Here is a 25,229-nt window from a genome sequence, read left to right as displayed (position 1 = left end):
TAAATATACAGAAACGAGCTATTACATTTTGGACACATCTTAATTTAAGCCAAAAAGACACACTTCATTTTAAAGCACTAAAAACCCAAGAGCTGAATCCTGAAAACAGTGCCCTCAGACAGCTGATGGTGAAGCTAACCAATGAGGCTCCCATCAGCACTGGTTCAAAACAACTCAACAGAACAAAACAGATTATGAATCATTCAAAAGATCAATATTTAGAACATTGGAAAAATCAAACAAAAACACAAAGTAGACTAAATTGTTATTTGACTCTTAACAGAGAATATAAATTGGCTGAGTATCTGCACACTGTCAGAGATCTAAAGCAGAGACGGGTCCTGACCAAGTACAGGCTCAGTGACCACCAATTGGCCGTAGAGACAGGAAGACTCAGGCAGACATTGCTGCCCAGAGAGGAATGTATATGTGCTCACTGCTCCACAGGGGAGATAGAAACAGAGATGCACTTCCTCCTTCACTGTGAAAAATTCTCTTCACTAAGAGACTTACACTTTGGAAAAATAGCCAACAAAATAGCAAATGTTAACATCAGAATAGAAGCTGGTAATTGTCCTAGGAGAAGGGACAGCAGCCCCACTGGCAGCTAAATATGTATCTGCCTGCCACAACCTGAGGGACTCACCACTATAAGCGTGTACAAAACTGTTAAGTATTACATTGTGTTATGTAATTGCTTTGTAATGTAGTATGTTGTATGTTTATTACACTGTATAGAATATATGTGACACCTACTGTATGTATGTGATATGTACTATATGCATTTTCTGTAAACTGCTTTGGCAACAACATGTTTTTTGTTCATGCCAATAAAGCAAATTGAATTGAGAGAGAGAGAGAGAGAGAGAGAGAGAGAGAGAGAGAGAGAGAGATCTATATTTTCTCTCTCACTGTGGTTACAATCCAAGTGGTGTCTTGATGAAACAGGAAATGGGTCAGGATTTGGATACTCGAGCTGCCACGTGAGCAGTAACATGCCGCATAGTAATGCTAGTAGTTGGGAGTACTGAAGTACATTTAAAAGTAAAAAAACAGCGGTATGAAGTGGTTCCATAAGTTAAAGAATGACTTTTTTGACATGGTTTACGATTTGCATATTGGCATTTATTTTGCAAACAGCCAGGGTGTGAGCGAGATAAGATTGTGCACCGGCAAAAACAAATCTAAAATCTAAACCGGAAGTTCACACTACTCACCACAGTGAGTTTCTTCATCATAGCAGAGATCCAGCTGATGTCCACACGTTTATACACCACAGCTACAAACACAGTGTCTGGGTCTGTGTCGATCCAGCGGTGCGGTGTTCCCTCTGGGTAACTCATCCTGATGCTGGTTCTATTTCCGACGTCGACACTGAACTCTCCCAGAGGGCCACTGTTTAACCTGAAGGAGGGACACACAGGGAGTCATTGGCTCTCTTTGTCGGTTAAGTACAGTGGGAAGTGTCTGTGATGGTGTGTACCACAACGTGTGACACAAAACTAAAAATGTGATCATAAGGTCATATCATGGCATTTGTGTTCCCAACCTGATAATGGTGTCAAAGCGGTTGATCAGTGGGCCCAGCTCCAGGCCTCTGAGAATGCCTCCATTTCCCATAACCACACAGCGGCGACACTTATCCGTCTTTTCAGGCGGTGCCGTGGAGTCTCCTTCTGGCAGCTTTGAAGGAATATTCAAAGGTAGAAACATTAGGTTTATGTTTCAAAAAGTGCTGCACTTACAAGAACATAAAGATGCAAAATTAGCTTAAAGCTCTAGTGCGTAACTTTTTGATATTAAAGAACGTCCGTTACATTCAAGCCATTGCCAAATGAGTTGCTACAAAGCTAATTGAGTTGCTACAAAGCTAATTAAGACAACAACAACTCTAACACAACTCTCTCTGTATTTCTCAGTATGGCTATGTTCAGAAGATTGTGGCGTCCGGTGACTTTTGCGCGCAGAAACTCAAGTGAAGATAATTACCTCTTCTGAAGAGTCCTAAATGTTTTTTTAATCCTCTGTGTCCTCCTCGAGCTACTAGTAACTGCGTGGAGGAGGGGGGGTGCACTGTCACGTAAGTCTTGTATCATGTGGACGCGCCGACAGTATTGTTTTCATTACTTAGAATTCCTCAAGGGGGCGACAGAAACCGCGCACTATAGCTTTAAAGTAACTATATGTAACTTTTAAATGTTTCTGAAACTGTGTCGTTGTTCCATCTGATGATAATAAATGACCTGTAACAGCAAACTGTGAAAAGAACACTTATTTTTATATAGTTTTTATTAATGCCTCTGTCCGGGTCAGATTTTTCCCGTAAAGTCACAAAATGATTAACGGCAGGTAGATGGCGCTACAGTAACACATTCTGACGGGTCCCAGATTTGGGCTGAACGCCGGAAAAGCCTGTGTTAGTAAGTATGCAGGTAAAAGGTAGAAGGAGATTTCATTATGTAGGCCTAAATTAGAGCTGGGCAATATATCAACATTATATTGATATCGTGATATGAGACTAGATATCGTCTTCGATTTTGGATATCGTAATAGTGTTGTCTTTTCCTGGTTTTAAAGGCTGCATTACAGTAAAGTGATGTCATTTTCTGAACTTACCAGACTGTTGTAACTGTTCTATTATTTGCCTTTACCCACTTAGTCATTATATCCACATTACTACTCATTTTGTAAATATTTTGTGAAAGCACCAATAGTCAACATTACAATATCGTTGCGGTATCGATATCGAGGTATTTGGTCAAAAATATCGTGATATTTGATTTTCTCCATATCGCCCAGCCCTAGGCCTAATTGTATTTTAATGTAATTTTAGAAGTTATCTGTTGTAGTTATGGCTGATACTGGGGCAGAGCCATCACAGAAAAGAAGGAAATTAAACGAAGAACAACAAAAAGCTAAAAGGGAAAGTGAAAGACTGGCGAAATCCAAATCACACTCTGTCGGTCTTTCAACAGATTGAGACAATAACGGGATTGTAAGTGATTTAAAAACATGTATGGTATGTAATATGTCTATTTTATTCATAAAATAACTTTAGTCTGCACGATGTGGTTGTATATCAGTAGCCCACATTAAATTACGTCCCCCTTCCATTTAGCGCTGACGTTTTATTCCTTATAGTCCGTGTTTGTGTTGGCCTACTATTTTCTTTCCCCTTGTCCCCCTGTACTTGTGTAAAGCGTCCGTGGGTTTCATGAAATGGACTTTATTAATCTAAGTTATTACTACGTTGGTTGCTACAACAATCTCCTAATGCTTTGGCTCTTAACACAGTGACAGTGATATCCGGTTTAGCTGACAAGACATCCAAAGTAGGCCAAGTTACCGTATGCAACACTTGAAATGCAACGATGCATCTGTAACGTATTCTCTTGTAGTAAATTAATTATTATCTGTCTGCGCAAAACATTCATCGCAACTATATGACCTCCCTTTACGACAGCAGGTGTGGTAAAAACACTACCGCTTTTGTCCAAAGGGGCCGCTGAAATCAACACAAACTGAAAGTTACATATAGCCACTTTAAACTAGTTACATGCTCCACTTGGACATGAACCACGTCACCCAGGTTGGAATTGCATCGCCTGCATGAATTTGAAAATTGCAGGCCGAATCCATATAATCTGGTTGGGGTCCATTAAATACATTAAATACTTTAGAGTGGATTCATTTTTATCTAGTATCTCTCAATAAAGTGCTCATATTATGCTCATTTTCATTTTTTTATTGATATTATTTCTCAGGTTCATAATTGTATTTACAGGTTATATCAGAATAGTTTTACATGGTTTAATTTTCAAAATCACCATCATTTTGTTGTACTGCACTCCTCTTTTCACCCTGTGTGTTGAGATCTCTGTTTTAGCTACAGAGTGAGACATCTCACTTCTTTACCATCTTTGTTGGGAGTCACACATGCGCAGTAGCTAGGTAAGGACTACTAGCCAGTCAGAAGCAGAGTATGAGAGCGTGCCACGCTAGCAGCTAGGCGAGCATTATAACGTGTGTTACAAAGTGAAGTAAAGGCTGGACTACAATAGAGCTGATTGGAGCAGTTTGTGAACAGTGTTTTCTGTTGGAGATGGTAAGTCCCTTTGGGGTGGACTTTGGGCTTTTTCACTTTGTAAACCTATAACGTGCACAAAAAAAGATATATAACACCATAAAGGAAAGGGGAAAAGCCCCAAAAAATAATATGAGCACTTTAAGTGAGTTTACAATCCACCTTTTTTATGCACATTTTCAATTTGCGCATAAAAAAAACTCAGTGGATACCCTGAAGCTTCAAAAACAGCTCAAAGTAAAGCTGCAAGCAGCGATGAAAATTAACACACATAATCCAAGATTCCTGTCAGGCGAAAAAAAAGAAAAAAAAAAAGATATATCTTCTTCCAGATGAGACCTATGTTTAACCAAATTTTGTGAAGATCAAAGAACCTTATGCAGACCATTGCGTGCGTTAGGGGGCGCTATGGAGCCCCCTGGCCCTGCCCGAGCCACTTCACAGGTGTGCAAATGTTTGTGAGTTTTCCAGCATTCCAAGCCCCTCAAAAATGCGACTGCGTAGCAGAAAAATAATAATCCCTACAAAACAAAAGGTCCCTGGCACCTTCGCGCTCGGGCCCCAATTATCGCAAAAACAAGTTTACTCTTGGCTGACATTAAAAAGTTGTTTTGATAGAAAACAAACTGTACCTTCCACAAATAAATATATAAAACAAACATAAATGCAATATTTACATCACATTTTTAACTATTTGAGGTTTGACTGGTACGCTAATTATACCATCTCATTGCTCCCTCTTCTCCTGCAGTGGTTTAATGGCAGCCGACTGGAGAATTAGCGCCACCAGCTGTTCGTCCACGGACACAATACATTTGGACAGAAACCGGACAATGCGGGACAAGCGTCTGCTTAATCTGAGCCCTGGAGCACCAGCTTTAGAAAGGCAGTCCCTAGACCCATGTTGATGTCCATTCTTTCGGAGAGAACTAAGCATTGCATTTGGAAACTGTAATCCTTCCCTTATTGGGAGGGGCCAGTAACCCTAACACAGCTCAGATAAATTCACTTATCGTTCCATCAATGGATTTTTTTTAGCAGGGACAGTATACACAGGGTTCAAAATGTTTAAACCGGTTTGGCCACATGTCAGGCACTATGTTCAGAGCGAATACTTTGCCTTCAGGTGCTCGTTGCAGTTGTACTGCACTCAAAACAAGTCCTTCCCATATGGATTTTATTTCAGGTGACGCAATAATGTGATAATCTTGTTTAAAAACCCTGGGGGCCAGGTGTGGCGAGCCATCAGAGACACCTGAGTGTGACTCAAAAGAAAATCTCTCTACCTCTTTCCCTCTCGCTCTCTCATACAATTTCAGTGAAATGTAATCCTGGCAGTTCCTAAAATTGAATTATTTATATCATATATATTATATAAATATAAGTGAATTATGAAAACCACAACTAGATATCCAATATTATTATTATGAGACTTTAGCTGTAAACATTTGAAGTTATCTTTAATTGAAATATGACTGTACAAAACTAAATTGAAGATTTAAGGTTAAGATTCGCTAGTTTGTCAACAAATGGCAAAAGTCAATTATGCCATATTAGTTGGAATGTAATCAGTGATCTTAGTGAATGTAGTCATCAATTAAATATATCTGTATTGTGGCAAGTTACTATTTCGTTGTATTATATTTTTTCAAGTTAAATACCAGTATAATTTCATTATTATAGGAATTTGGAGTGGTAAAATAGTAGTGGTAAGATGCAGAGATCTTGAATTATGAGTCGTGCATCATGCATTATCAATAATATCATTATTATTACCAAATACCTTGCATCGCCATTCTGATTGCTCACATAGTTGTTATTACGAGTCAAACTGTTACACTTGAACATCCGTGGTGTGCTTGCTCATGTGGCAGAGGCCGCTCTAACTGAGGTTAGGCTCTTCGTATGATACACTCAGTTTTTGGGCCTTTTCTCACGTGGCTAAAAACATACGTGGTGACATTAAATAAATACGGCTACACTATAAATGACCAAATGCTAAGTAGATTACGTATAAATAATTCGAAGAGAGAGAGAGAGAGAGAGAGAGACAGAGAGAGAGAGAGAGAGAGAGAGAGAGAAAGAAGTAGGGCTGGGTTTTAAAAAATAGATTACACACACAGATAACACTCCAAAGTTAGGCTACATTTTGGTGAGGGAAAAACTGGCATGGCCATTTTCAAACGGGTTCCCTCTCACCTTAAAGGGGAACTATGTAGTTTTTTGGAGCTTAATTTACCTTCACTGAACAGCTTCGGAGTCATTGGAATGGTTATATGACTTTTGTTCGGGTTGAATGGTGGACGTCTCGCTTCCCCCTAGCGCCTGTGAGCGGAAAAACCACCCTTGCAACTTTCGCGTGATATCAGGTCTCGCGATGTAACAAATTGCTTTAAGCACTGCACACATACACGCCCCCATATTGTAACTGAAATGTTCCTAACCTAATTGATATCGAATCGACACAGGAATAAAATTGAATCGGGAATAAAATCCATTGGGGACTAGGCATGGGCCGGTTACCGGTTTCGAGGCGTACCACGGTTTTAAAAAAGTCAGGGTATCAAAACCACTAAAATTGTCCGACCTGTTTTTTATGAGTTGTCAAGGACAGAAAGTGCAGTTTAGAAATCTATCTCCCTGCCAGTGTGCAGTTTGTTCAATTAAAATACATTGTGTTAAAAAAAAAGAAAAAAAAGTTGTGTTTATTTTTTCAAAATAATACATTTTAAAGTTGTGATTGCAATACTGCAATTCCTTAAATATTTATTTATATTTTTGCTGAAGTTCATCATACCATCAGAATCTTATACTGACCCATGCCTATTCGGGACCTTGTGAATATTTGGGACCTTGTCAATCGGAATTGATGCAGAAAATCTATGCCGCTACCCAGCCCTAGAAAGAAGTTGCGCTCACCAGCTTCAGCAGGTCCTCTACATTGCCCCGAAGACTTCTGAAGCCAAATGGCGGCGGATACAGGAAGAGGTCATCAGGGAGCGGATCGTCCCTCCACAGGAAGGGCTGGGTCATGTGAGTGGTATCACGAAGTCGAGCTAACAAGCTCCTCCTGGCGCTGCCGGGACGACACGGACTCTTCAAAACTCTGTGCACGTGCTCGTGCACCTGCTGCGAGTTAAAAACAGGTTGTGAAAACACAATGTGAGCACCATGTCAGCATCGTGATAATTACAGTGTGCCATAGTTCAGAAACTGTTTCATAATAATCTCATTTTAAAAGGCAGAATGAGAAGCATTTGTCACCCGCGGGTGAAAGCCAACCCCAGATCCACTATCATTTCAGAATGAGCTTTGCTCAATTTGCATTTTAGTCTCTTATATTGATTTTTGTCGGCGCCGTCTCCCACTTTCGTAGCTTCCTTTTGGATGGGTGCTTACGTTCTGGCACCTGGTTGCTTTGTGTTTTTTTATAACACAGCCCATTAAGAAAATACAGGCAGAGGGCAGGGTCTCTGCAGATACAGACACCGCCACACACTTTTTGAGGGATGATTGAGTATGTTTACATGCACACTAATATTACCTTATTATTCCGAATTTGATACAGGTCATGTAAACCGCACATTACGTTTGGATATTCCGAATTAAGCCATGTGTGATGTAATACGCGCAAACATTGCGACGCCGACCCTGACGTGTTTAACCTGTTCCTCGTCATGCCTCATGTCGCCTGTCCCTCGTTGTCCTTTAGTCTTGGTGTTCTCTTGTTTCAGGGTCTGATTGTCAGCTTTTGTTCCTAGTGTTTACTTCTCCAGTATGCCTTGTTTTTTCAAGTCTGCCTGGTCTCCTGCATTTGAGTCCTCCTTTCAAACTCTCTGGCGTGACAGTACAATCAGGCCAAATCAGAGTTGACAGGAAGAAAATGAATTATGGAGGACCGAAAATTCTAATTGTCTCCGGTGGAAATAATTCCCTCTGCACAATTTGAATTGTGTTCAAACGCAGCTTTTCTGATCTTCTGTTCTATAAAAAACAATGAACAATCATATTTTTTTTTCTCCACAGACGCACAACGAGATACCATATATGAAGACCGCTCGCCGCGGTTACGGAGGCTTGACTATCTCAACAGCCTGCGAGGTTCTTACTGGGATCACGGTGAAATATATCCGGAGTGGGTGGGTCAAACTGGCCAAAGTAGTCTTGCGTAAAACCCGTCTCCGGCGTGCCAGCAGAGAGAGGCTTCTCCCCGAAGTACCAGATTAAACAACAGCTACAGCGCAGCGCGCGTCAGGTAGAGGCTCATGCGCGTCGCGAGTTGCAGAGAGACAATTATTTAGATTTCAAGTCGGCACTTGATAATTTGATGAGCCAGTTTGTTTGTACTGTTAGTTTGTATTGTTTTATTTCCTCAGCCTAGTAAATGCAAAATAGGACAATTTTAATTCAGATCGGCACAATTATGTGAATTGATTTATTTATTTTGCCCTCTCTGCCTGTAGCATCACATTTCAATAAAAATAGTATAAATCTGATGATATTATTCGCCTATCAATTGTTTTTAAGCGCAATAAACACGGAAAATATTTGACCGGAACTTTTCCCATTTGACCGGTAAAATGAAACCCGGCTAAGAGTCTCTGCAGCCTGGCTGTGTGATCAACGTTCAGACGGACCCTGAACCGGTTCCAGCTCTCCGTTCCTGGTCTCAAGTCCTCTGGCTGTCTTCCAGTGGGCTCTCGTCACACTGTGGGGTCAAGTCTTTGCGGTCGCTTGGTCAAAATGGTGGTTTTATTCCATTCTAGACCATCTGTACCAAACTTTACTTTCGAATTCTGCTAACTTTCCGTACACAGTAAACGTGGACGCCTGCTTGACATCTTACCTTTTTATGTGCATTGTTGACGTGCCAAGCCAGAGGTTTGCTGGTCTCTGTCTCAAACCATGGTACAAAGACTATCACCAACACCAGCAAAACTAGAACCATACACAGTACCAACCCACACCTGGACGGATACACACACACACACACACACACACACACACGGACACAAAGAGAGAGGGAGAGGGAGAGGAAGATAGAGAAGGGGACAAAGAATTCTGTTAGATTATGAAACATTGTGTTTAAATGACAGCTAAAAACAAGGGCTGGGATGATATGCTTTTTGTCAGATACGATTCTTTCTAGAGATGCACCGACTGACCAGCCGGTGACCGGAATTGGCTGATTTTCACGTGCTCGGCCACGACCGGCGACCGGCAGGTCAGTCTGACATATGCTGATATTATGCCGGTCAAATGCATTCGGGCGCCGCATGATTAACATCGCGCAAGATCAGCGCACTGCCGCTCAATCAGCTATTTATGAAATGTTATAAAGTCATAATTATACACGGCTCTGCAGAGCCGTCTGCTCTACTGATCTGCAGCCGCTCTCTCTCGCCCCTCTGAGGCTGAATAAGTGGAACATGAAAACTGTGGGTCCCGTGAAATATGACAGCTACAGTTTATTGGAAAATAGCATTGGGCACACTGACTTTGATGAATTTACTGTTGATCAGACCCCAGATGAGACAAGAAGCTAACATTAGCGAACGCTGCGGTGACTGTCCCTCTGCCTCTGACGTCCGGCTGCAAGAGACGCTGTATTAAAAAAAATAAAAAAAGAGACACGCTGTATTAACGTTTATGTTTTCAGGCAACTGTTACTGTTGACGTTCAAACAGGCCTGCGTGAGTTTTGAGAAATATCTTTATACTGCAAGGCTATATTTATTATATTAAGTTGGATATTGGACGTGAAAAGAAGGAAATGGTTCTAACATTGCACTTTAGATGTGTGTGAATTTCCCACACCAGGAGTAATTTATATAGTTCTATTTTATAGTGATCGATTATCTATTCAAAAAATGTTCTATGTAAAATGTTCTATTAAAGAAAAGATAGAAAATAAATATCGGAATCGGCTAAAATCGGAATCGGCCTAGAAAGTTGTAATCGGTGCATCTCTAATTCTTTCACGATACATGGGTGCCGATTCGATTTGTATTGCAATTTTCATGTATTGCTCTTCTGGAAGTATTGCGGTTCGATAGTATTGAGTATTGCGATTTTCTTTTCCGTCTTTAACAAAACTTTTAATAATACACTTCTAGAGACAACATATCATGAGACATTTCTAAAAACTAATTGTACATAATTGACGAATGCACATCACATGTCAGTCAAGTCAGTCTGACATTTTTTTTAATTTGTAAAGAAGTACGTAATGGGAAAATTACATTTAAATGGGATCTTTTGTTTTTGTCTCTATTTGAAGTTGATTCTCTCGTGCTGAAATGAATGCAACCAGAAACAAATGGATAAGGTTCACTGAAGACTGTCTTTCAGCACATTCTGGGCTAGATTTACTAACACTAGCGCAGTTTGCGCTGCGTCCGTTTATGCGAGTTCGGTAATAGCGCACGCTATGCTTCCACAGTTTGCGTAGTATTTATCAACCCTGACACCCATCAGGCAATCAGCGTCTTTCTCCGCCCACTATACCGTAAATTGCGCTGTAGCAAAGCGGTACTTGTGCTATGATATGGCTGAGTGCAGACTGCGATATTCCCACTGCTGATGCTAGGACTGTTTGAAATGATCCTGATGCCAATATTTGTAATGTAGCGAGGAGTTTAACAACTGCTGGAATGGGATGTGAACGCTGAGTGGGAGATTCAATTTCATCTTTGATTTCTTCCAGTAACTATAATATTGCATGTCTGCTTGATCTGTAACGCTAAATTATGTTGTGTTCACTGACAAAGTGTGATTCTTCTGTTAAAAATATTTTCAGCCTCGCCTATGTCTTCGTCTTGCTCAAATTGCTGTTGCCATTTCACCAGCGGCATAAAGGTCTACGAGGAAACTCGATTGCGGCTGGTTTAAAGAGGCGGAGAATTTCCCCGCAGAATAGAGGCGTGCTTTACTGACAGTCTTTGTAAATACCACGGAATATAGAATTAGGTGCACTTTGCGCTTATCCTCCCACCTTTTGGGGTGGAACTCCCACTTTCCCCACGACCCTCCCATGAACGCATATTGAAAGCGCAACTTGTCTCTTCTCGCTCATGTGGCAGACAATCTGCGATTTTACCCAAGTGCGCCTTGTTTGTAAATAGCCCGCATCGGTTACGTCCGTCTTTGCGACCAATTAGCGCCTGGAAACAGGCGCAAACGGCTTGATAAATCTAGCCCTCTGTTCCCAAGGCAGTTAGAGATAAAACAGGAACTTCATCTTGGGGGAGATAGTGGGCTAAAGGGGGAGAAGAAGTCAGCCAAAATCGGCTGATATTTCTGTTATTACAGTGTTTCCTTTAGGATTTTTTTTAGCAGTGGGGGAAGGTCCGAACACCCCCCCCCCCTACATGAAACGGAACTGACACTTCACTGCAACACAAACACATATTTATTCACCTCTAGTCACACACAATGAGGCATATTTTCAGTTGTGATTGAACTGATTGAAACTTTTTTTTGTTACTATATAGGCCAACTTTGATCTTGACATATAGGCTAAGCATGCTGTAGCAAATAACAATAAACCCACTATTAATTACATTATCTTAATGCAGTGTAACTACTTCAGCATGTAAATAATGCCCCTAAAATACAAACGTTCTCCGACATGCACTCTAACAATGCAGCCCTATTTCTGATACCGTGGGGGGCCGCCACGGTCAAATCAACATAGAGGAAACATTGTATTTAAACTGTCTGCTAGGAGTGCTGAGTCATGTTTACTAAGAATGGGTATGCCTTGCAGTTTGAAGTCTATATAAACCCAGTGTCGAAAAGACGTTTCCACACTGTACTATATGTGCTCTGTGAAATTGTATTTCCTGCTTGCAAATTTAATAAATACAAAGACCAAACTTGGTTTCAGTTCTCAACTCTCTTAACAATTGTTTCACTCTCAAAAACACACGTATATGATGTAGTCGCCATCAGCGGTACCGTATAAACAGAACATATTTACGTGAATTGGTTAAAAATCTAAATTAAAAAAAATCGATTCTAGGGAAAAGAATTGATTTTTAAAAAGTGTCGCAAGCCCACCATACACGTCTCTCCCCAGCACAAAGCTTCCTAGGAGCCCTCCAGGAACTTTCCCAATTTTCTAGTGTAGACATCCAATCTGGCAAACTGTTTATATGACATTTTTTTCAAACGCCGCCACCCTAGGCATCTCACAAGCCCACTCCTGGATTGACGGCACCCCTTCTTTCCTCCATCCTCTTAAAATAATCTGTCTGGCTATCATTAAACTAGTCTGGACCCAGTTTCTTATGTGCTTATCCATCCCGTTTAGGATTGACCCATCACCAAACAAATCTGGAAAGAAAACCTCGGCCTTTGGGTTGCCAGGCCAGTTATGATTAGGCCAAACGTTGGTGCCGTCTAACTAACATCTACAAACTGGGCAGCTAAAATGAACATACGCTGGCTATTAACAAGCTGGGCAAGCCAATCGCCGTTTTTCATTGCATTCCCTTTATTTAAATTGGTCGGGCTGAGCCCCCGAATCTCCTAAAGTCCTAGAAACGCTCCTGGTGACTGTCATTTATCCCTAAATCAGGGGCGATTCTAGGATCTGACCTTTAGGGGGGCTGAGTCCCTAATGAGTATATGACACGGATACAGTGCCTTGCAAAAGTGTTAACCCAGTGTTACCTACTGAACAACAACGTCAGCTAACGGTTTTTGACACTATTAACACTATGGAACTACACATGACACTTTATAAGTCACAATAATAACGACCCACTTGACACAATGTTCATACATTCAGAAATTTTAGTTGCATACGTTTCAATTTGGGATCTAATCTGCGCCATGAAATTACCAAATTCTTCTCCGGGGGACTACCAACGTTAAACATCACAACCGCACTCCTGCTCTCCCTCTGACAGATTAGATAGAGACTCAACCAAAGGCGGGAGTCTGGCACAACCGGCTCCGATTGGCCAACACTACGTTTCTGTTAACCCTTGCATGGTATCGGCGACACACGGGATATTAAACCGGTTTGTCCTCTGCCACTAACAGACAAGTTCGCAAACTCTAACATGAAGCTCAAAAATTTATTAATAAAAAAATCTATCAATAAAAATAAGGGTCTAAAATCGCCCATGCTCCAAATTGAAATGACTGTCTGCCTGCAACACTGTAAAGCAAACTCTTTCCATGAACAGTTTTTTTAGCTTTGACACTTATTTTTCCACACTCTCCAGCAAAATGTGTCCTCTTTTCCCAGTGTGGTGTCTCTCTTTGACCACATGTTTAAGGATGTTTGACGCTCTGTACACACAGATTTACATGCGAATCTGCTCCGCCTGAAAGCGCAGCGTGCAGTGGGCGCGTGGTTATACAAATTCAGAGGCGCACAACCCATTGACATATAAAAGGCACAACCACGGAGCTCGCGATGGGAGACGACAGCTGGGGTGACCTCACGCCGGGATCACCGCGAATACCCGATACCAAACATCGCTTTATATGTTAACTTACGTCTGGATATATTTTTTTGCATTAAACGAATAAAAAAAAAGTATACCGAAATTAAAACATCATGATGCCGATTTGTTGATAGTCTGAATTCATACTTTGTCAGGTCTGTCCGCTAGACGACAAGCAAACAACTTTTAAAATGCTTGTTTTGTGAATGAAGTTCGGATCGATCTATGCTAACGTTGTACCTGCTCCATCAACACAACAACAGACAGACTTTCGCAACTTACCAGATAACGTTAGTCCAATTTCCCCGGATACTTTTCCCTAGGAAAGCTCTTTTTTCGTACGGTTTCTTTGCAAAAAACGAGTTCCTATAGAGCTCCGGCTGCTCACAGACAGCTACAATGAGTTGTTTCTCCATGTCTGATTCAACAACTTCAGGACATCAGGAGCATTTGCTCTCCACCGACTGCAAGACCCGGAGCATGATGGGAAACGCCTTCCTCTCAACTGATCTAACAGCCGATTGTTCGGAATTGACTCAACAACAAGAGTGTTCAATTCAACAACAATGAAAAGTTAGATTGATATTTGTCTAATTTAAAGGAGTAGCAGCTAGTAGAAGTTAGAAACCATAATACCAGGGGTGTAGTGCTGCCACTTTGTTTTTCTTTCTTTTCTTTTTTTTCTTTTTTTTTAAATCCCAAGTGAGGAAATATGCATAATCCGGTTAAAATTCAGTGCTTCAGGGTCCAAAAACCACGAAAGCGTAGCCTGTGTCATACAAGAGAGACAATAAAACAAAAGGAATGGTCAAAGTTGTCATACTGTCAACACTGGAACAATAGCCCACAATCCACAAACAATAGCCTATTCATCGTTGTTTCCGCAGCCAAAGTTACTCATTTGCACAATGGCCGCACGGCGCATTAAGACTAATGTACTCACATGCAGTTACAGTGTTATAATCACACAAATGTAGGCCTATGTAAGCCCAAATAATTCATCCTTGAAAGCCAAACTAGGCTCTGACTATAAAAGTTGTGTCCCGCTATGTATGCACGCTATAATAACAGCAATATTATTTATGTGACTCATTTTGCAAAAACCACTAACGTTTGTAAATTGTATTATCGTGGATAGGTTGGTGTGGATGTGCGCGCTCAGATGGTAGGATAGTGTGTTGACTGTTGGACTGAAAGACAAATATAAATGCATGGGAGAGTTGTTGTCCTTCCTTCCTTGGACAAAATATGATAATGTAATAATTTGCACCGTGATTATTATATTTACCATTTATTTAAACTTACCAAGATGTAAATGCTGAAATTGATTACAATGGTTCAGCATTTGTTTCATGCCTTTTTAAGGTTGTACACTTACAGCTCAAATCCCCATCAGAACCAAACAGACGTGTTTTTCTTCTTTTTTTTCTCATGAAAAACGATTTATTTGCGGGAGAAGCTCACAGAAACTTCAGAGAACGAACCTTGGAGACGAGCCACTATTTAGCCGTGCGCGCGCACGCGCGAACAGGTGCGCTCCGGCACCTGAACAAACAGCACTAACACCGCTGCAAAATAAATTCTGATTACAGATAATCTACAATCTGTTGTATATTAACATCGGCAACGGTTCGCCTGTAGAGTATTTTAACAGGCTACTCTGTCATAAATATCTTTCTTCATAATCACGTTGCATAGATAGGCTATCAGGAGAAAAACAATTAACGTCCGAGACCTGTTTCTGTCTCAGGAACAAACTCTCAGATATCACATACTGTATAACTGGTAGGCTATCATACAGTAGCCTAAACTGTGTATCATGAATTGTTACAGGCGCTGAAGGCGGCAGAGACCCGGCGGTAACGTAGCCTACGTAGCCACGTTACCAGTTTGACAGCTTCCAAATGTAGGCCTATCTATTACTTTTTCCCCTTATTAAAAACCCTGATTATTATAGATGAACGGATCGAATCTGCGTCCACCGACACACCTAAATAAAAAAAAAAAAATTCTGATTTAGCTAGAGCCCAGCACCCGCGTGTCACCAACCCTCTGTCCCCGTATCATATGTTGTTTTTTAAATCATGTAACGTTGTTGTGTTAATGGTGACTGTTCATTGTTATGACCAGATACGCGGTCTAGGCTTATCAATGCATATGGGAGTCATTCTCTAGTTGAGGGTAGCCTACTTTCATGTAATATTTCACATCATATTTTAAAAGTAGCCTATATATCTTTCGTCTTTTTCCGTCAGTTCACTGCAGAGAATCAGTAAAGTATCGCTTTGTTGTTTTTAATATTTTTAGAACCTTCCTCTGATTAAATCACTTAGGCCTATTCACAAGATGTTATTACATTTTTTTTTTTTTTTTTTTAAGTAATGTTATGATGTTGGTCGCAGTGTAAGACAGAACTTGCAATGTGGTCATTCATATCAGACAATCGGACAGCGAGCAGGCATCTCTGCAACGCCAAAATCGCCTAATTGTACATATTTAATACGGGGTTTTGTCACCACCATATATAATAATTTTGGAAGATAATGTAATACAAACATGATAAATAAATAAAGTTGGCAATACTTCTTTCTCGAAAATGTAAAGTGTGCAAATATACAAACATTGTAATCATAAGATAATACTGATACTGATACAGATTTTAAGGTGGAAGAAGGCAGTTCTGGTGATTTTGATGACATGCCTTTCGAAGAAGAGGTTGCTGTCAAAAGTAACTCCTGATGTTGTGGATGTGTGAGGAGGGAGACAGAGTGGAGTTATAGATGGTGAAGCAAAAGTTGTGAGGGGTTTTTGAAGAGGAATTTGGGACCGATGATGATCGTGTCTGATTTGTCACAGTTAAGTTTGAGAAGGTGGTTTGCACCCATGATTTAATTTCACTGATGCCAATGGTCAAAGTGGAGTGAGTTGCCGTGGTGATGGATTTGGTGGAGATGTAGAGCTGAACAACATCGGCGACGGCGTTACATTGTCAGGTGTCATTACATTTCAGGAAATTATGACATAGAATAAAATAGTTGCCGCAAGTACAGCTTTCCCTGTAAGTCCTGACAACTCATTTTAATTATGCACCACTCTGCCCCCTTTTCTCACTGTCCTTGCCGTCTCCTAGTACCCAGCTGCTCTGATGAACCTCAGTGCCATCCTCCACCTGAATGGGAGACTTCCCTAAGCGGCTGTTTGAACCTCGAACTAAGGCATACATTCAAATAATAATACATATAATAATACAATAACTTTGAGAACTACATTTCATATATATATATGCCTACACATATATATCATTCATTTATATATTTGATTACAATGTTACAAACACAGCTCTGTTACACTTTAGGCTAGTAGATCGTTGATCATCTGTTTCTCTGTGAAGGGGAGAGACAGTGAGAGAGAAAAAGAGGTTCTCAACAATCAGCTACAATTATGTGTTTCTCCATGTCTGAGTCAACAACTTCAGGACATCAAGTTCTCAGACTACAGACTCTGTACTACATTTTACAATTATTTAACTCTAAATATTAAATTTAAATAATATATAATTAATAAATTAAATCTATCTGTATGGCTATCTGCCACATGGCGAGTAAATGTACCAAAATAGTTCTGTTTTTCAGTCTTCATTTTGGCAAAGGTGCGGCTTCTGCTCCTCTTCAGGTCGGAGCTTGCGTGCGGGCGGACACACACACACACACACACACACACACACACACACACACACACACACACACACACACACACACACACACACAAAACACACAGGTGCAACTCTGACATACTTTCCACACTGCGTCCGCGGACAGCTGTAGGCTTGTACCGTTAATGTTCTGTGCATTGTCGGAAACATGCAGCCACTTTCCTGAAACCGCTATGACTGACCAGCGGCGGTGTATGTCCGAGCCGTCTCCACAGTCTCCACCTGCAGGTTGTCAGCTGTGTGGTTTGGATTGAAAGGGGAGAAACGAGACGCCAAATAACACGGTGGATATCGGCTCATATAGGCCTACTTTCTTTTGACGGCGCTTAACTGCAAAGTGCTGCGGAAACCCTGCTCCAACTCTCAACTAGCGTTTGTCTGTCTCTGTCTCTCTGTCCGCAGTCCCGCCCCCACAAAGACCATGCGACTGACAAGAGGGTTCACTCCTCGTTACGCTAAGGAACCGAGAGTGGTCCTCCAGTCTCTTTGGTAGAGAGAGACGAGGAAAACAAACAAGCATGCAAATGGAAATTATCGCGGCCGGAAAAATTATTGAGCTCATTTTTTTTTATCGTGCGATAACTCGATTTATTGACTATCGCGACAGGCCTAGAAACGCCTTGCTTTCAACTGATCCAACAGCCGAATGGTTCGGAATTGACTCAACAACAAGAGTGTTCAATTCAACAACAATGAAAAGTTATTTAGATTGACATTAATTTTGTCTAATTTGAAGGATTATTCTATTAACAGAATGCATGTGTGGCTGATGGAGACGTTTAGTAGTCAGAAACCATAATATCAGGGGTGTAGTGCTTTTTTTATCCCAAGTGTGGAAATACTAATAGTTTGCAAAAAAATTCAGTGCTTGAGGATCCAATAATCATGAAAGCGTAACTATATGTCATGCAAGAGAGACAATAAAAACAAAAGGAATGGTTAAAGTTGTCATACTGTCAACACTGGAACAATAGCCCACAACCCACAATAGCCTATTAATCGTTGTTTCCACAGCCAAAGTGACGCATTTGCACAATGGCCGTACGTCGCATTAAAGGGGTGATAGAATGCAAAACCGATTTTACCTTGTCATAGTTCAATAACGACAGTTCAGTGGGTAAATAGGACATACATAAAAGCTCAAAATCCCATTGACACCCCTTTACTATGAAAATCTCATATTTTGAAACTGCCGCTGAAAACGGGCGAATCTCAACAAAGCTAGAAGTTGACATCAGCATCCCAGGACCTGTACCTTTGTAACGCCCATGGATGTATTAAGAGAACGGTCACCCCAACATTTACATAGGCTACACAACTGACCTGATATCAGGTAGTTGTCTGAATCTAGGTCACGCAGATATCTGCTATTCCATTACAAAATTCACTTCTGAAACTTTTTTATGCGAGAAATCAACTATGTAAAGCTCAAATATGGGCTGTTTTACGAAAATTGATGGCTAATTGCAAATTTTGTCCGACTGTGTGTCGGAGTTTAGCGGCCGGTGCTGCCTGGGTTGCTACATCGCCGCCCTGCCTGTCCTCCTTCACAGACCCCGGCCTGCTGTGAGCTCGATTGAGTTCCGTCACGGCCATTAGCCCGCGGTGCTCAATACCCGTGCAAACTCACCCTTTCTGGGTGACTGGACTACCAAACGCCGCTGCCCTGACAGAGCTCCAGGGCCTGCAGCTCACTGTTCTCCCTCCCCTCTTCCTGCTAAATGGCCGGTGTGTGACTGAGAGCACGGCCAGCGAGCTTGTTACGCCCGCAATCTCTTACCGCAGGTTCCAGTTAATCTTATAATGGATATGTGTGTTGAGTTATTTAAACAAACGATTAGGGAAATAAACGCCTCTTGTCTGCGAGTCTCATTGATAGAGCCCGCGGTGAGCTGGAGTCCATCAATGAGAGCTAGCTAGCCTCCTCCTAACGAGACCTCTGAAATTCACAAAAATGCATTAAATTGAAATCCGAAATCGGACAAGTGTTAGCTAAGCTTTGTAAGACCTTGGGGAACCTGTAATATACATTCCGTGACGAAATTCAAACTGTAAATATACTATAGTTATGCCGAAAGCGTAGCTAGCTAGCCGCGATCATTTCCCATTGTATTGAATGGGACATATAGCTAGCTAGCTGCTCCTCCTAACAAGACCACTGACGTTCACAAAAATGCCTTAATTTGAAATCGGACACATTGGGGTAGATGTTATATAAGTGGCGTGACGAAATTCAAACTGTAATAAATATACTATAGTTATGCCGAAAAGTGTAGCTAGCTAGCCGCAATCGTTTCCCATTGTATTGAATGGGGGACACAGCTAGCTGCTCCTCCTAACAAGACCCCTGACGTTCACAAAAATGCCTTAATTAAAAACCGCACACAATGGTTAGCTTTATAAGACCTTGGGGTAGAGGTTATATAAGTGGCGTGACGAAATTCAAACTGTAAATATATTCTAGTTAGGCCGGCAGTCGGCCGCAGAGCCCCGGTAGTGCAGTAATCCACAAAGGGTGACTTTGCCCTGGGTATGGAGCCCAGCAGGCTGCCGCTTTCTTGTCAGACTGTGTGGAGCTCATAATGTCCGACACGTCTTACCAAATTTGCAATTAGCCATCAATTTTCGTAAAACGGCCCATATTTGAGCTTTATATAGTTGATTTCTCGCATAAAAAAGTCTCAGAAGTGAATTTGGTAACGAAACATTGCAGTGTCTGGAATATGTGATTCTGTCGCTCAACCAATCAGCGCACAGCTCATCTAAATATTCATGAGCATACCATATTTGGAAGAAAAGCTCTTGTTACAAAAAGGGCCAAAACACAGGGATGCATAAGGACTAATACAATATCAACCAGGCCATTTTCAGCCCAACCAATGTTACATACCCCATTAAGAGACCTTAAGGAACAGTGTGAAATACCCCATATAATCATTCTATCACCCCTTTAAGACAATGACTGAAACTCGTTTGCACGCCAACATTTACTCACATGCACTTATAGTTATAATCACACTAATGTATGTAAGCCCACATAATTCTTCCTGTCATATATGTATAACAGGCTATCAGAAATGAAAGCCAAACTACCACAGACTGTAGTACCAGGATAATCCGTGGCAGAATTCCTGGAGGTGTTGCGGTGTTGTGGCGAATAAAATATGACCATCTGATTAAAGTGGTCAGGCTAAACGTTGACTGGGCTATAGGGGTGGAATTCTGTTGTGAGGATAAAAAGTTTACAATATTGAACATATATACACCATATGAATGCTCTGATAATGAATTTGAGTACCTTAATAGGTTGGCCTATATTATGGCTTATATACAAGATAATGCTTTTAGCAGCACCTTTATTGTGGGGGATTTCAATGCGGATCTCTCTGATAATAGGTCCTTGTTTGCTACTCATTTAAAGCATTTTTGCTCAGAAAATATCCTTTTTCTGGCCAGTGAAGTACTTTTACCAAACGACAGCTACACTTACATTAGTGAGGCGTGGCATACTACATCCTGGTTAGATCATTGTATATGTACCAGTGATGCTCATGATTCTATTGTATCCATTCGGATTAACTATGAATTTGCCATGTCGGATCATGTGCCTTTCTCCTTGGTGGTGAATGTGGGCAAAGTTCCATCTCTTAAGTGTGTGAGCAATGAAACACAAGTTGAAAAAATTAAGTGGTCCACTTCAACGACAGAGGACATTTGTACATATACTGCCCAGACTGAAACTAGGCTGAGTAATATTGAGCTGCCTAAAAGTGCTGTAACCTGTAATGATATTAACTGTCACAAATTGATGGTGTAAATGGAGCAGAACAGATTGCACGGATGTGGCAAAAACATTACTTTGAGATTTTTAGTGCTGTTAAGAGTAATCCTTTTATTGTTGACAAAATTGAGAGGAGTGAAGATGTGTCTGTCTCTCCACAAGAAGTCTTTGAGATAGTGATAAAGCTGGATTACAACAAGGCATGTGGTGCAGATGGGATATCTGATGAGCATTTAAAATATGCTTGCAGTAAATTGTATCCCTTGCTTGCCATTTGTTTTACAGGCTTTCTAATTCATGGAGTCCTACCTGACCGATTATTGTCTGTCATTTTGGTTCCAATTGTAAAAGATAAAACTGGAAAAATTAACAGTAAAGACAATTACAGACCTATAGCTCTGGCCAGCACTTTGTCTAAGGTACTGGAAAGGTCCATTCTGAATAAGATGGAAGAGTTTTTTCTGACTTCTGTTAACCAGTTTGGCTTTAAACCCAACAGTGGAACAGATATGTGCATTTTTGCTTTGAAAGAAATCTTGGATCTCTACAATAGACATAATACAACAATTTGTATGTGTTTTATTGACGCCTCAAAGGCCTTTGACTATGTAAACCATGAAAAATTATTCTCTAAGTTGTATAAGAAAGGTGCTCCAAAATGTCTTGTGAGAATTATGTTTTTTTGGTATGGCCATCAGTTAATGTCTGTAAAATGGGGAAATTGTTAATCTGCATCTTTTTGTGTGTCAAATGGAGTAAGACAGTGCAGCATTTTGTCTTTGTTAATGTTTATATGGACGAACTTTCAAGATTTTTAAATGATTGTGGAACGGGCTGTAGGTTTGGCAACAGTACCATTAACCACCTAATGTATGCGAATGACCTTGTTATTTTTTGTCCATACAGTGCCGGGTTACAAGAGCTGTTACATGTGTGCTCACAGTATAGAACAGACTTTGATATAAGATACAACTCAAAGAAAAGTATTATTACGATAGCTCGAAGCAGAGATGACTCCAAATTGACATTCCCTGATTTCTTTTTGTCAGGTAATAGACTTAAGGTTACTAATGAATGTAAATATTTGGGACACTATGTAACTGCAGACTTGTCTGATGACAGAGACATTTACAGACAGTGTGGCATGCTTTATGGACAGGCTAACATCTGCAGGTTTGGAATGTGCTCAATACCTGTTAAAATCAGACTCTTCAAGGCGTACTGCACTACCATGTATACTGCACACCTGTGGAGACGCTACAAAAAGAGTAGTATGCAAAATTGTTTTTTATGTATGTTTTTTCTTCTTTGTAATATGGACCATTTTTTACGTGTCTGAAATAAAGCAAATAATAATTAAAAAAATAATAATATACTCTGACTATGAAAGTTGTGTCCCGACACAGGAGAACCGTGTGCGCGCTATGCACGCTATAATAACATCAGGAATATTATTTATGTTACTCATTTACACAAAACACTAACGTTTGTAAATTGTATTATCGTGGATAGGTTGGTGTGGATGTGCGCGCACAGATGGTAGGATAGTGTGTTGACTGTTGGACTGAAAGACAAATATAAATGCATGGGAGAGTTGTTGTCCTTCCTTCCTTAGACACAATATTATAATGAAATAATTTGCACTGTGATTAGCCTATATTTAACATTTAGTGTACTTACCAAGATGTAAATGCTGAAATTGATTACAATGGTTCAGCATTTGTTTCATGCCTTTTTAAGGTTTTACACTGCTCACAGCTCAAACCCCCATCAGAACCAAACAGACGTGTTTTTTTTTTCTCATGAAAAACAATTTATTTGCAGGAGAAGCTCACAGAAACCTCACAGAACGAACCTTGGAGACGAGCCACTATTTAGCCCTCCGCGTGCACACGTGAACAGGTGCGCTCCGGTACTTTAACAAACAGCGCTACACCCCTGCAAAATAAATTCTGATTAGATATAATCTACAGTCTGTTGAATATTAACAATGGCAACAGTTCATCTGTTGAGTATTTTAACAGGCTGTCATAAATTATTTTTCATCATAATATCACGTTGCATAGATAGCCTATATCAGACAGACAAATCCGGAGAAAGGTAACGTCCGTGACCTGTTTCTGTCTCAGGAACAAACTCTCACGAGTTAAATCACATTTTATCACAAATTATATTGATTCTTTGGACAACAATACAATATTTTCTGATATCACAAAGTCTGCCATGTTACAATTTTGATTCGATTAAATTCAGGGGCCTACAACAAGATGATACATAAGTCCATTTACCACTATCAGTTAGAATATTCAGCTGTTACTAGGGTTGGGTACCGAGACCCGGTGCTAATACGGCATCGACCTGTGCCTTAACGACCGTTATGTACCAGACCGAATAGCCACATGGATTTCGGTGCCTCATTTTGGTACCACTTAAATGCCTGCGCTTCTCTCTGATGCTCCTAAACGGACGTTAGAGGCAACCAAAACAGCGGCGCATGTCACGCTAGTAAACGCTACAGTTGACAGCAGGTACCGTTAGCCTAGCAGCTGGATTAAACACAGTTAAAATGCTGACAGCTAAATGGTGTAAAGGTTTGTCCATATTTCACTGTAGAGGATTCCTCTGTCGTTGTCTGAAAAACAACACAGATGTTCCATTCACTTGAAACTCACCTCGCCAGCCTCGTGCTGCATTCATAGTTATTGTAAAATACCCTTTTCCCATCCACTGGTTGTTTTTGAATTTACTGGTGAAATACGGAAGAGGCTCGATATTTGGTTGCATTTTACGTACAATGATATTGACAAAAAATTCTGAATGTGTCATTATAAATATTTCACTGAAATGGTTATCAGAAATAATCTCAGAAATAATTTATTTAAAAAAAGACTAAAATGTTTTGACTTAAACTTGACTAAGATATATTGAGTTTTCTTTTTACTAAAACTAGACTAAAATGACGAGACTTTTAGTCGACGAAAACTTGACTAACAAAAAAAGATATGTGAATGACTAAATATGACTAAAACTAACAAGGACATTTGGCACAAGACTAAGACTAAATAAAAAATAGGTGACAAAATTAACACTACTATTAACAATCTAGTCGACACATAGTAGGTGCTGCTTGATTATGAAAAAAAATTCATAATCGCAATTATTTTGGTCAACATTGAAATCACAAGCAATTAACGTGACAATTAGCCTTCTCATTGACTTTTGGAAAGATGTTGCATTTATTGAACTTAAAAAAAAAACAACGGTGAAATTTACCTTAATACTTTTCTCGTTTGAACTTTTTCATTCAGAACACAAGACAAAATAAGAGTTTACTTGCAAAACATAATGTGCTGAATAATTGTTTCTCTCGATTATTTTGTTTTTGTGAGATTTTAGGAGACGAAATTGCGATCAAAATTCGGTTAATTGCACAAGACCCTACTGGGTAGTTTAATGAATGATAATGCATCATATTTTTATTGTGAGAGTAAAATCTGAATATGCAACGTAACCAGTAACATTTCTCTGTAAACGTAGTAGTACAAAGTTTTCCTCTGAAGTAGAAGTACACAGTAAGTCAGTAGAAAAAAAAAGCTCTTAATCTTAAAATAAGCTGGTGATATGGTGGCTAGACTTTAGGCTATATATACCACACTCTGATATTTTAGGAAAATAATATGCATCAGACTAATCTAAGACCAACTTTCTGTTCTTTTTACAGTGACTGCATAATGGATGTCAAGTGTGCATTCCTCTTTCATTAAGCGACAAAAAGACAGCCTTGACATGAGCAAGGATTGTGTGACTCGTGTCTTTAACAATAAGCTGATTGTTAGAGCAAGGCAAGACTTCCCTGTCCTGCCTCCGTTAGTTAACGCCAAAGCCTTTATTCCTTGGAGAGTAAACATGGTTAGGAGAAGACTAAAGTGTCACATAAATAATTACAAATTCTTTCGCACAGCAACATAACAGGAAAGAGACAACAAGGGGGTTAAGATAAGAATAGAACATCCCGTTTTGGGAAGTGAAAGAGAAAAGCATTGTTTTGTTTTTTGTTCACAAATACTGTACGTTCCACCCAAAAATAAGGGTGGTCTGTTTAGGAAATGGATTGCATTTTGAATGTAATAATTTTAGTTTTTGGTGAGAAATGTTATTAAACAAATGTTATGAAATATATTCTGATAGGGTA

The 25,229-nt window shown here is 40.2% G+C and overlaps 1 protein-coding gene across 3 annotated transcripts in view; it reads right to left on the bottom strand.

Moving 5' to 3' along the window:
• The window catches only part of st3gal5 (ST3 beta-galactoside alpha-2,3-sialyltransferase 5), a 44,846-nt gene that overhangs the window by 12,054 nt on the left and 7,563 nt on the right, over positions 1 to 25,229 (bottom strand). The window contains exons 1-5 of one of the 3 annotated variants that reach the window (XM_039813686.1): positions 13,827 to 14,140; positions 8,931 to 9,051; positions 7,004 to 7,213; positions 1,550 to 1,683; positions 1,218 to 1,404 (exon numbers count right to left, since the gene is read on the bottom strand). In XM_039813686.1, coding sequence (XP_039669620.1) covers positions 1,218 to 1,404; positions 1,550 to 1,683; positions 7,004 to 7,213; positions 8,931 to 9,051; positions 13,827 to 13,960 — 786 coding nt within the window. In that variant the 5' untranslated portion in view covers positions 13,961 to 14,140. Of the gene's footprint in view, positions 1 to 1,217; positions 1,405 to 1,549; positions 1,684 to 7,003; positions 7,214 to 8,930; positions 9,052 to 13,826; positions 14,141 to 25,229 lie in introns of those variants that run through there. The other 2 variants (XM_039813687.1, XM_039813688.1) reach the window with 2 other exon arrangements.

Source organism: Perca fluviatilis, chromosome 10 (genome assembly GCF_010015445.1).
Source record: "Perca fluviatilis chromosome 10, GENO_Pfluv_1.0, whole genome shotgun sequence".
Lineage (NCBI taxonomy): Eukaryota > Metazoa > Chordata > Actinopteri > Perciformes > Percidae > Perca > Perca fluviatilis.
The sequence above is the reverse complement of the archived record's forward strand: the minus strand, read 5'-3'. Positions and strand labels throughout refer to the sequence as shown.